The sequence below is a fragment of the Coturnix japonica genome, chromosome 1 (assembly GCF_054131305.1).
Source record: "Coturnix japonica strain WE chromosome 1, WE-NBRP24, whole genome shotgun sequence".
Taxonomy (NCBI): Eukaryota; Metazoa; Chordata; class Aves; order Galliformes; family Phasianidae; genus Coturnix; species Coturnix japonica.
The window spans coordinates 65,345,078-65,357,617 of record NC_140663.1 but is presented as its reverse complement, the minus strand read 5'-3'; the positions used below and the strand labels follow the sequence as shown (position 1 = coordinate 65,357,617).

The 12,540-nt window shown below is 41.1% G+C and overlaps 1 protein-coding gene across 3 annotated transcripts in view; it reads right to left on the bottom strand.

Annotated features, from left to right (window-relative positions):
• The window catches only part of ANO2 (anoctamin 2), a 105,211-nt gene extending 92,672 nt beyond the window's left edge, over nt 1–12,539 (bottom strand). The window contains exons 1-3 of one of the 3 annotated variants that reach the window (XM_085522238.1): nt 12,410–12,539; nt 7,791–7,963; nt 4,557–4,931 (exon numbers count right to left, since the gene is read on the bottom strand). In XM_085522238.1, the coding sequence (XP_085378364.1) occupies nt 4,557–4,931; nt 7,791–7,963; nt 12,410–12,428 (567 nt within the window). In that variant the 5' untranslated portion in view covers nt 12,429–12,539. Of the gene's footprint in view, nt 1–4,556; nt 4,932–6,498; nt 6,838–7,790; nt 7,964–12,409 lie in introns of those variants that run through there. The other 2 variants (XM_032440933.2, XM_085522232.1) reach the window with 2 other exon arrangements.
• Nucleotide 12,540: the final 1 nt, after the last annotated feature.

Sequence of the window (12,540 nt, the reverse complement as noted above, 5' to 3'; positions counted from 1 at the left end):
TGAACTGTGTTGTATACTTATTGTCCTCTAGATATGTTTATATTTATCTATATACATGTATTCCATACAGATTGTATATGCACACACATGTTGATTCAAATTCTTTCTGTCTCACAGTAAAACCAATATTATTATATATTTCCTATTTTTCTCCATCAACATTAACAAAATAGGAATGAGTGGAGAGCATGCTGGTGCCGCTGGAGCAGACATGCTGCAGGGCTGGCAACACAGCCATCACCATGGAGCCTGCCAGCACTAACATGACATCCACCACCGCCTCACGAGCACTGGGGACCATGCAGGCTCTCTACCCCCACCCCCTCTGAGGATAAAGTGCTGGAAGAGGAATGCAGGCAGTAACTCAGACGGAACAGAAAATTCTGATTTGTTTGTACTGGAGCCCATCTTTTCTTATTATCTTTAATGATGACATAGATGAGGGGATTAAGTATACCCTCAGTAAGTTTGCAGAGGGTTGCAGGGTTGCAGAGGGTTTGGGAGGTGGTGTCGATCTGCCTAAGGGTAGGGAGGTCCTTTGGAGGGATCTAGATAAGCTGGATCACCGGGCTGAGGTGAATGGGATGAGGTTCAACAAGGTCAAGTGCTGGGTGTACCCCCTGTACTCAGCTCTGGTGAGGCCACACCTCGAGTACTGTGTTCAGTTTTGGACCCCTCACTACAAGAAAGACATCAAGGCCATGGAACATGTCGAGAGAACAAATTGGCAACAAAACTGGAGAGGGGTCTGGAACACAAATCTTATGAGGAGTGGCTGAGGGAGCTGGGGTTGTTTAGTTGTCACGGGTTACTTAGATTTACCTATGCCTGTGACAGGGGAAGCCACCCCGTAGGGCCCCCTGGGGCCCGGAAAGGAGGGGGAAAAGGGGAATGGGATAAAAACAGCGGCAATCTAAGGAGGAAAAACTTATTTTACTAAATATGATATCGAAATACAAGATAACACAATATAATATAATTGAGGCTAACAAATCGAACGAAACAGAGAGAGAGAGTCCCCGAAAACCGAGAGGCCTACTATGAACTCTAGGCGACACGGCTAGAACGCTTCCCACGCTCCGAGAAGTTCGAGAGAAGAAGAACACTCCAGCCTGGGAACAAGATTATATAGCGTCCTGGTCCCGTGACTTATCACTACCCATGTTGTTCTCCGGGATATGTAGTCTTCTTCTGTGGACTGCACATTCAATAGAAGTATCCATGCTTTACATGATATTACGATGAGAAATACTGATAGCAAAATTACAAAATTACAAAACCATGACATTAGTCTAGAGAAGAGGAGACTCAGGGGAGACATTGTTGCACTCTACAGCTTCCTGAAGGGAAATTGTGATGAGGAGGGGACTGGCCTTTTCTCCCAGGCAGCAAACAGGACCTGAGGAAATGGCCACAAATCGCACCAGAAGAAGTTTAGATTAGACATAAAAAAGTACTGTTTCTCTCAGAGTGTGGTCAGGCATTGGAATGGGCTGCCCAGGGAGGTGGTGGAGCTGCCATCCCTGGCAGTGTTCAAGAGGCATCTGGATGAGGAGCTATGAGTTATGGTTAGTATCTTGTGGATAGTAATGGTGATAGGAGGATGGTTCGACTAGATGATCTTGTAGATTCTTTCCAGCCTTTTAATTTGCTTTCATACAGATCAAAAACTCTGAATGAAGATCAGTCATCTCATCTTTGTCATGTATAGCAACAACATAAAATACGCAGTGATATATGAACTAATGTACATATTTACAATAGCAACATTAAAATCATGGAGCACTTCTCTGCAGTGCTGTATCCACTCCCACACAAATTTCCAATGTCTATCACTTAGACAAGGGGGTTGCATAAGGTCTCTTCTGTTTCCTTCATGTGTGGTGTGAAACCAAGACTAGGAAGAAATATCTCCAAATAGTGAGATTTCAAACGATACTCAGTCAGCAAGTGTATGGAAGTGATTGCTTACTTGGTATGGAAATTATTGTAGGGCTGCTTATTACTACAGACAAAGCAGGCAGTTGTCTGAGGATAGTGAAACGCTGTTCTTTCTACTACCAAATCTCCAAAATTCAAGATTTCTTTTTCTGCCAAAGAACAAGCTGAGGCATGTCAGCCAGCAGGTATTGCTGCTGGAGGAGTCTTCATCCAGTAACTGTGGAAGTTTCTCCCTCAACCCAGTAAGCAGCACTATGGTTTCTGTCCCTTAAAAGATTAGAAAAGCAACAAATTCCAGGTCCCAAATCCCCAAACTGTCTTATATTTAAATACATTACTTTTGTGAAGCTGCTATTCAGCCTCCACTAGTCTAAACAGTTTACAGCTTTCTGACAAAATCATGGAGTACCTAAAACTAGAAACCAGAAGGGACTTTGCTTCCACAGAAATATCAATTACTTTTCAAAGGGATGGAAAAAGCTCAGTTCATCAGCAAGGGGTTTGGAAGACCCATGCTCACTGATGTGCTGCAGACTGCATCATTGCCATGAAGTGACTTAACCAAAACTACAAACAGATATGATTATAGTGCTTTCCAATATATCATGGGCAGTGAGAAACACAATAAAGGATGAGAGGTTCTCCTATTGCAGTATAAGAACTCTTTGCAAGCAGCCCTGTGGAGAAGGACCTGGGGGTCCTGGTGGACAAGAAGCTGAACATGAGCCAGCAGTATGAGCTTGCAGCCCAGAAGGCCAACTGTGTGGTGGGCTGCATTAAGAAAGGGATGGGCAGCAGGGAGAGGAAGGTGATTGTCCTCTACTCAGCTCTTGTGAGGCACTATCTAGCATACTGCCTGGGGCCCCTAGTACAGGAGAGATGTGGAGCTCTTGGAATGGGTCCAGAGGAGGGCCATTATGATGCTTAGAGGGCTGGATCACCTCGCCTATGAAGAAAGGTTGAGGGAACTGAGCATGATTATCCTGGAGAAAATAAGTCTCAGGGAGACTTAATTTCAGCCTTCCAGTACATGAAGGGATAGAAAGAAACAGGAGGGAGAACAGCTGTTTTCAAGGGAGGACAGTGATAGGACAAGGGGGAATGATCTGAAACTGAGACAGGGGAGGTCTAGGTTAGGTATTAGGAGGAAGGTTTTCACACAGAGGGTGCTGATATACTGGATCAGTTTGCCCAAAGAGCTTGTGGATGCCCCATCCCTGGAGGCATTCAAGGCCAGGCTGGATGTGGCTCCAGGCAGCCTGGTCTAGTGGTTGGCAACCCTGCACATAGCAGGGGGGTTGAACTTAGATAATCATTGTGGTCCTTTTCAACCCAGGCCATTCTATGTTTCTATGATTCTATAGATGGAATGAAGAAAATGACATAAAACTAATGTATTGTTGGGAAAAAAATTGAGGGTCACACTGAAAAAGAAATATGAAATTCTTGACTAAATTCTTTATTCCAGGAAATTACTTTAGACATTTTCATTAAAAAAAAAATTTTAAAAAAAAATTAAAATGTAAAATCATTTCTTTGCAAGAAAAATGCACTTAATTAGTGCATAATTAATAATTAGTGCCATAAGGATATTAGGATATAGAAATATATTTTCCACTGAATTAGAACTGAAATTTCTACTCAATACCACATTATACAAACAAATATTTCTCAGGAGAAAAGACTTAACCAATCCTTCTCCATCATCTTTTTGGCTTCCCTCCATATTTTAGGAACTGCCATGGTTTTATGTTTTTTGTTAAAGGTACTCCACCTCATAACATCGTGTAGTGCGCTGGGAATTATAGTGTTAACTCTCCAGTTCCATGGATTGTGGATAGTTCTGGGTACCTGGTTCTCAGAAGAGAACTACATACTACTCCAGAAGACTTTATGTTCTGTTTTTGTTTTCCATTTAGAGAGAAAAATAAAACTGTTAGCATATCATGAAATGCCCTATCTTTTCTCTTCTGCTCAGCCCGACTAGATGTCACATCTCAGCATTAGAGTAAGGCCTTTGGTTTTTCAGACACTCTCTCCCATTTTATTTAATTTATTAGCTTCAATTGTATTATATTGTATTATAATGTGTTATCTTGCATTCTGACATCATACTTAGTGAATTAGTTTTGTTTCTCCTCAGACTTGCTGCTGTTTTTTTTTAGGCCCGTCTCTCCACCTTTTCCTTTTTCTTTTCCTGGGGCGTGGATGCCCCCAAATCACTAGTCATGGAACCGGTCCAAACCAGCCCATAAACCACTGACAGGCATGTATAAAATATCTCAGATAGTTTATTTCTGATGATTCCTAGTTTGGGGTTACAGCAACAGCTTTAAGTACTGAGATGTTCAGCAGTGAACAGCAGTAACCAGGTTTAGGATTAGCTTCTTAAACTGGCTCTGAGATGCGTCAGGAATAGTACACATAACACTTGTGATTCTCCTATTGGTTAACATTAAACAAGAGAAGGTATAAAGATAGACCTGGCCCTGATGCAAGGCTGCAGCCGGGCTCCTGCTCGCCAGTCCTCATGCTTCCTGCATGACCATCTTATGCATCTTGGTGGCCATTACCCATGGAGCACCATGCAGGATGCACAATTTTCTCCCTCTTACCTCAACATCCTTCTCGATCTCCAGTCCTGCTGCCATTAGATTGCATTCATACTCTTCCCTCTGCTGCCGTTTTTCCTCCTCCAGGGTGTCAAGTGGGTCCAGCTCAATCACTTGAGCCTCCTGAGGGGCATTCTGGCCATTGTCTCGCTGCAGCTTGAGACAGCTCTTCTTGGTCTCTCCATTTGAAGCAATGGTCATGGAGGCTGCCCTGTGCATTGGTCCCAGAGATCCAGCCCCAGGCTGGTGCTGGGTGAAGCGTTTCCGGTAGTGGTAGACTAAAACGTAGTCAACCTTTCTGTTGCTATCTCTGAAGTGCGTGCCACTCATGGAGTCCATGGCCTCTCTTTCGGTCCCATCCAGGTAATTGTTTATAATCTGTGATGGAAATACATGGGTGGAAAATCAAGAAATCCAAGGAGAAGCCAGCCCGGGGCTCTGAATTTACACGGGTATTTAAAAGCACTAGTTGAGCAGTGTAAGAATTTGAGATTAACTGAGATTACAAATGAGCTATACATTTGTACTATATAGTTCAAACTAGGTCATGTTGAGACCCTTTGACTGCAAACAGACAAGAGTGCCTAAATATAGCAGCTTCATCTTGCTCCTTGAAACGTACAAGATAGATAGTGTATCACAAAAACATCCTCTCTGATATGGTGTGGTTAAGCATGTCTGCACTGTCTCTTTGACTTCTGTATAAACAGAACATAAGAGACCACATCAGCATTTTAAAATGGGCTTGAAGTTTAAGAAAAAAGGATTGCATTACAGTTCATGACATAGAAAAGGATGAACTGTGGAGAAAAGTTGGACAGGGAAGTGAATCAGACAAATTTGTACAGAAAGGAAAAAACTGATTCAAGGTAGAACAGGAAAATATTCTTCCAAGTAGTGCAAGGTCAAGAAGGGCAAAGCTGGACACAGATTGTCAGATACCAGGGATTAGGGAGAAAATACAGTTAATGTGTATTTTAATAAAAGAAGAGTATGTGACTGAACAGCAGCACTGAAAAAAGAAATCAGTGACTAAAACCATTAAGATCACCTATGTTCTATTCAACTGCCCCTATGGACTGTCTCTGCCACCTTGTCCCCACTATTCAAATCCTGGCACGGAACTACTTCTGTTCTATCCACTGCCACCCTGCACTTGTGGGGACAGCAAATCTGCAGTACATTTGTTGAGCACTGAAATTAAATTTTAGGCATTAACTTCTGATTCTTTCACTAAGGTAGCTTGTATATTTTCCAAAATTTTTAACAACCACCACATCCTGCTCAATGCTGTATCTTATAAACCTTCACCTAACTCTCTACAGTGTCATTCATTACTGTGATACCAGCCCTCCAGGAACTGGGAACTACATGAAAGCAAATAAATAGTCACACTAATTCAAATCAATCAACCAATAAATCCAGCTATTTATGGCTCCCATAGGTGTCTACACAAGTAACATTTTGCCAAGTACTGTTAAAAATGTCTTTCTCTTTCCTACCTCCCTTTCTGTTACATGTACTGGTAGCACTTCAAAGTTAACCAAATGTACTTTTTGCAGTCTTCTCATTTGTTAATACAACATGAATACTTAAAGGCATTATATAAATGTGTATATTACTAATATCGCCCCAAATCCTGATTTTCATTGTTTTGCTTTACATCTCAGTTTCCCATAAATCAGCTTTCAGTCACCATATCTCTAAATATTTATTTTAATATGTACACTCCATCCAATTTCCTGAAATTATCACCAAATAATCTGTTCCACATATTACACTTGCCTTAAACTTATGTGTAGGACATTATTACAGTCCCTCTAGGCACTTATAAACTTACACTCAGCAATGCATTCTGACGGAATATAAATCTATTTGAGAGATAGATAGCATTTTATTGCAATTCCCCATGTCCTAGGTAGGTTCTATTTCATAAAGTACTCACAGGCAGTCCATGCAGGCCTTCTGGATCCATTTCTGCCACAGTGAAGAAAAATATGTTCCCTTCCAGAGGGTTTCACACAGTACAACACAGAAGTAATGATGCCACTATCACCTGCTTACTGGCACAATGCAATGCTTAGATGTATCTAGAGAACATGAACTCTAAGCATTCTCTCCTCCCTTATGGGCAAGTGCAGGCCAAAATGAAATTCACCAAAAAAAACCCCAAAACATCACAGGAGAAGGTACAAGGAAGTTGGAGAACATGGAAAGTCGCTAACAGGTATTCTTGTTTATTACCTGCGTGCAGCCAGCTGCCACATCCCAGTCACCTGACAGATCACCATAGCAACATTACGTGTTGCTGGAGTTACACAAAATAAAAGGATGAAGATATACCATCGTGTCTTTCTTCCTCTCTCCCTCTCCTGTTGACTTTTGCTTTTTCCTCTCCACAGACTTTTGGCAGAAAAATGCCATTCCAATTACAGTGGGTTTCTATTTCTGAGAGAACAGGACAAAATTCCCATAAATTTTTGTGAGATTTTTTTTTTTTTCCCTAAATTTCCACCACTTCACATTTTGGTACAAGAATACCGTATTGGAGAGTAAAACCTATCAAGTAAATTGCAATTTGCAAAGTTTCTGGAAGAGCCATCAATATCTTTCCTCCTTCACTTCTTCTAGAAGTTAGAGTGTTCTAAACTACCATTTTCGGTCCCAGATTCATTGCTTCATAATATTTCCAAGTTACAAGCACACCAAGCAAAAAGAATATGGGACAGTAGGATCAACATTTAATGAGTTCTAATCCTCTAATAGAAAATATGTCACTACATATGAACCCCAGGAGATCCCTCTTCTAGTGTCAGCTTTGCCAAGAAGACTGTAGCCACCCCACTTCCACTTCCAATCTTGTTCACATTAATACCTGGATATGTGCTGACCCACAGTTCAAAGAGGGTTAGCCAATTCTGTCATCAACCTGCAGATCTATTCCTTCACCAAGGTAATAGCAACCTCTCTACTCTTTTTCAAATAATTTTGACTCAAGTAAATAATCAATAGAATCTTGCTGATGCCACTAGAACACCCATTATTAGGACACAAATTACAATACAAGAACCTACTGAACTATCTAAAGTTGTAGGATATGCACTGTTACTTTCCTCATTGCAGCTTGGATTTATTTAACAAAGAAGGAATGCATCATACTCTGTTCATCCTACTCCAAATATTTTCTTCATACTGAAATTATTAGAATTATGTCAATGAACATAAAATCCTACTTACAGAACTGCAGTTGGTACCCACACAGCTAGGTGCTTCTAAAGATCCACTGATCCTGCTGCTGTGCAAGGAAGGCATGTTTTGAGGAACTGTTAGGTATTTGCTGTTACATCCCAAGAAATACTCCCTTGATGGTGTTGCTGCCTTCTGCCTGTTCAGACTTGAATGTGAGGAGGCTAGAGGAATGAAAGTTAATTAGTGTTATATATATATGGTTTTTGTGCAGGTAGTTTCCTAAAGGAATAGGAAGTAGGACAATTAATGGATGCTATCAGACTTCAGATACTGAATTAGATTATTTGGAGGATACCTACAACTGCAGAGGAATAGCAGGTACTATATTTAGCTCAGTATTACCCTCATTGTTCAGTACCATTTGTACTCCTTTTAGTCACAAAACTAGGACTTGGAAATAAAGTACATTGCAACTACCCATAGACCTCCCTCCTGAACATGAGGAAGCTGTATATTGTGTGTTGTGATTGCATCAGGGCTCTCTGGGTGAATCATTCATGCTGCATGGAAATTAAATCACTAGAACTGAAGTGAGTCAAATTTGCTTGTGACTTACTAGACTTGAAGGGGATGTGTTTCAGTTCTATTCCCTATTCACTACCAGTGCAATCAGTAACTTTTTCTTTGCTATGCAATGTAGACACACAATTTTTGATCACAGGCAATAAATGTAGATACTCAGCAGAATCAATAACACAATGCAAGGATAAAGGTAAAAAGTAATGGGTACAAAAACCTGTGTAATGTACAGATGTTTCATATTCTTTCCCCCTCTAGTGGTACCATAGCTGTGAATGAAAACTGTCTGAATTTTACCAATATTTTATTTGAGATGCTTATTGGACTGAGGAATTATGGCTTGGTCTTTCAAGCATTAGTATATTTTCCCTACTCTGCTGTTTCCCTCAAAGATATTCTTTGCACTTACCACCTACAGTTTGAGAGGTTCTGTGTAAACACCTAATCTGCATGCTGCAAAGCTACATATCTTGTCTCTTCGTAGAAACCTGAAGTCTTCTGTCTCTATTTCCTACCTCTTCCTCCTACCTGTGACATTGTTTCCTCCTTTGGTCTGGCTGTTGCTCTCAAGTCCTAGCTCATTTTGATAATGAGCTCAGTACTGGTTACGCTCAAGGCCTTACTCTTGATAGATAGTGACCACAGTACCAGATCAAGCTAGGTGCTGTAATAAATGATGGAGGGCACCTGGTTCAACACTTGAGCACCACTTAATGCATATAAACCTAGAATGCAGTTATCTGCGCATAAGTGATCAAGCCTACAAAGAGACTTTCAGAAAACATGCGAGACAAGTAATAATGTCACCTCTTCAACTACAGATATATGTGTTATAAAAGGAAAAAGGAAAAAGGAAAGAGAAGCAAAAAAGAGAGTAAGTACAGCTACATATAATTTGAACTTCAAGGGAAAAAAAAAAAAAAAAAAAAAAAAAAGAGCTCCAAATATATCAGGGTTACCTCAAAAGCAGAGAATCACGGAATATCCTGAGTTGGAAGAGCCCCACAGGGATTATCGGATTTAACTTGAGGCTTACTCTGGAAAAAAATGGGAAGGGAAAAAGGGAAAAGGGGTAGGGAGGTGGGAGCTAGGCTCAAGGAAGCAAATAGAGCAGCAGCAACGATCTAAGGGATCTACAGAGGAAAATTTATTTTTCTCTGATACTGGAATGCAAGATAACACACTATAATACAATCTAATTGAAGTTGAGGCTAATAAATCAAGTAAAATAAGAGAGAAAGAGAGGTTTCTGAAGATCTGGAAGCCTACTTTGAAACTGAAGGCACATGGCTTGGAAGCACACCCACAACCGCTGCCAGGCAGTGAGAGAGAGAGTGAGAGAGAGAGTCACTTCCATGATGCATTTTCCTCTCCGACTGTGAAGTCCTCTGGGACATTCTTCTCTGTGCTCCACATGATGTTATGATGTGGAACACCAATAGCAAAAATTACAGAACCATGAAAACCATGCTCCTTAAGTGCCACAATGGAGGAAAGGAAAGAGTAGTAAACAAACAAACAAAAAGCTCTCAAAAGCAGAGAACCACAGAATTTTTTTGAGTTGGAAGAGACCCACAGGGATTATCAGATTTAACTCCTGGCTACACAGTGGCACACCCAAGAATCAAGCTCTATCTCCAATTGAGCAATTGAGGGAACTGGGCTTGTTTAGCTTGGTGAAAAGAAGGCTCTGGGGAGACCTCATTGTGGCCTTCCAATATTTGAAAGGAGCATATAAACAGGAATGGGGTGTGACTGCTGACATGGGTGGATAGTGATACGACAGTGGTTTTAAACTAACTCAGGGGAGGTTTAGGTTAAGTATTAGGAGGAAGTTTTGAACACAGAGGGTGGTGACACACTGGAGCAGTTTGCCCAAGGAGGTTGTGGATTCCCTATCCCTGGAGGCATTCAAGGCCAGGCTGGATGTGGCTCTGGGCAGCCTGGTATAGTGGTTGGCAACCCTTCCCATGGCAAGGGGGTTGAAACTAAATGATCATCATGGTTCTTTCAGCTCAGGCCACTCCATGATTCTGTGATCTGGGCACACTATTTGCTCGTGTTCAGACAGCTGTGAACCAGTTCCTCCAGACCTTTTTCATAGAATTGTCATAGAATGATTTTCTTTCTCACAGATTTCCAGCCACTTTGCCCCAGGCCTGTAGCATTGCATGAACTTATTGTGACCAAAGTGGAGAAGCTCATACATCTGGCTTCAACCCAACAATCCAGCTTACATAGATTCATCTGTAAGTCTTTCCTGCACTCAGACAGATCAACTCTTCCACCTGTCTTGGTGTCATCTGCAAACTTACTGAGGTTGCACTCAATCCCCTTATTTGGATCATCAGTAAAGATATCAAGCACTGCCGGCCTCTATATTGACCTCTGATAAACACCACTAGTGACTGGTTGCCAGTTGAATTTAATTCCATTAACAACCACACTTAGGTCCCAGCTGCCCAGTCAGTTCTTTACCCAGCAGAGAGTACTCCTGTCTAAGCCATGGGCTGCCAGCTTCTCTGGGAGAATACTGTGGGAGACAAAGGGTATTATATAATATATATTAAAGTCTAGCTGGACTATGTTGACAGCCTTTTCCTCATCCACTAGCCTGGTCACCTGGTCATAGAAGGAGAGCACTGATTCTCTGAAGTTTTACTGATGCAAGTGGTAACAATACCCATAAAGGCATCCTAGGGGAAAAAATGTGCCAGATAGCAGTGAATTACACTTGTTCCAGACGGGTAAGGTGAGCAAAGAGCAGTCTGTGATGGAGCAAAATGAGTGACACCATCAACATGGTGCAGAGCAGCAAGTCTTGGTCAGGATCAGAGCCAAAGTTACCAGGGTCTGACATTGAAGCACCTCAGACAGACAGTAGCAGAAAAGTAGGAATACGCATCCTAGCTTTCATGGACCTGCCCAAATAACTCTAGTCACAGACACAAATGTAAAAGCATGCGGTTGCACAACTTTGATTGACCCTCGTATCTCATCTCTGGCATTAGGAGCAGGAAGAACACACCTGAGTTAAGGTAAGTACTCACTTGCCTCTGGCACATACTATGAAAGTCTTTTAAGGGATAGAAGAATATGAGCATCAGTCACAAAGAATGTAGGAAACAAAGCAGACCTGAGAAGAAAAATGTGGGAAACAAAAGTACAAACTAAAAACCTGAGACACTTTCTGAGTAGTAGCATTAACTGAAGAGCTAATTGAGCTGTATCTTTATACACAGGCTCTGACTTTTTTTTTTTTTTTTTTTTTTTTTCTTTCCCTTAATGCTTCTTTAAGTATAGAGGTTACAGGAAGCACCTGATTCCCATATAAAATGTATATCAGGGTTAACTCAAAAAGTGAAGGATAAGGGATGACAAATAGGCACTGAAGTGACATTACAAAGACAAGCCTTGTTTCTAATAATTGTTTGCACTCTGTGACTTGATACACAATTTTATGAAGAGGATCGGGTGGAAGAACAGGGACACAGCAGAACTTCAATATAGTTCAGAATTCACAGCAGAGCTACAAGTCCCAGAAACAATAAGCTAACCAGAGAACAACTACAAAGCTCAGACCTGTAGCAATAGAATGCCACAATGTTATCACGGTACATCATTCTAAACTTTTATTCTAGGAACTCAAACAGAAAAAGCTTTACACACTGGGCAGATTTATTCCTTGCCTCTAGGAACTAAAATCTCACTTTTGTACACTGTCTTCTAATAAAAGGATATTGACTTTTGCCCAGGTTTCACTGCCATAAGGTAAATGCAGAAAAAAGGAGCAGAAGTCCAGCATTTCCCTCTTTACTGCCTTTTCCAAATAGGTCATGATGTTTCCCCACAGCTGTAGTCCTGGACCTTTAAAAGAAACAAATTCTGCATGTTGTGTCTCTAAGCTGTCTGTATGTAACTTGGGCCACAAACCTTTCTTTTTTAATATATAGTTGTTTTTGTTTGTTTGTTTGTTTTGAAAATGCCCTGAAAGACACTGACCTTTCAGAGTAATCCTGTCTCTCTTCCCCATCTGTCTATTCATATTCATAGATAGCAATTAACAGTGAAGTAGAGAACAAACTTACCAGGTACATGAATTTCCATGTCATTGTGAGGTTTGGCTAGAAGTTGCAGCAGCACTAATAGGATGTAGCTATGCTGATCATGCGCACAATCTGTTTCTGCACTGGCTTAATCTGTGACAAGCTAGAAGCTA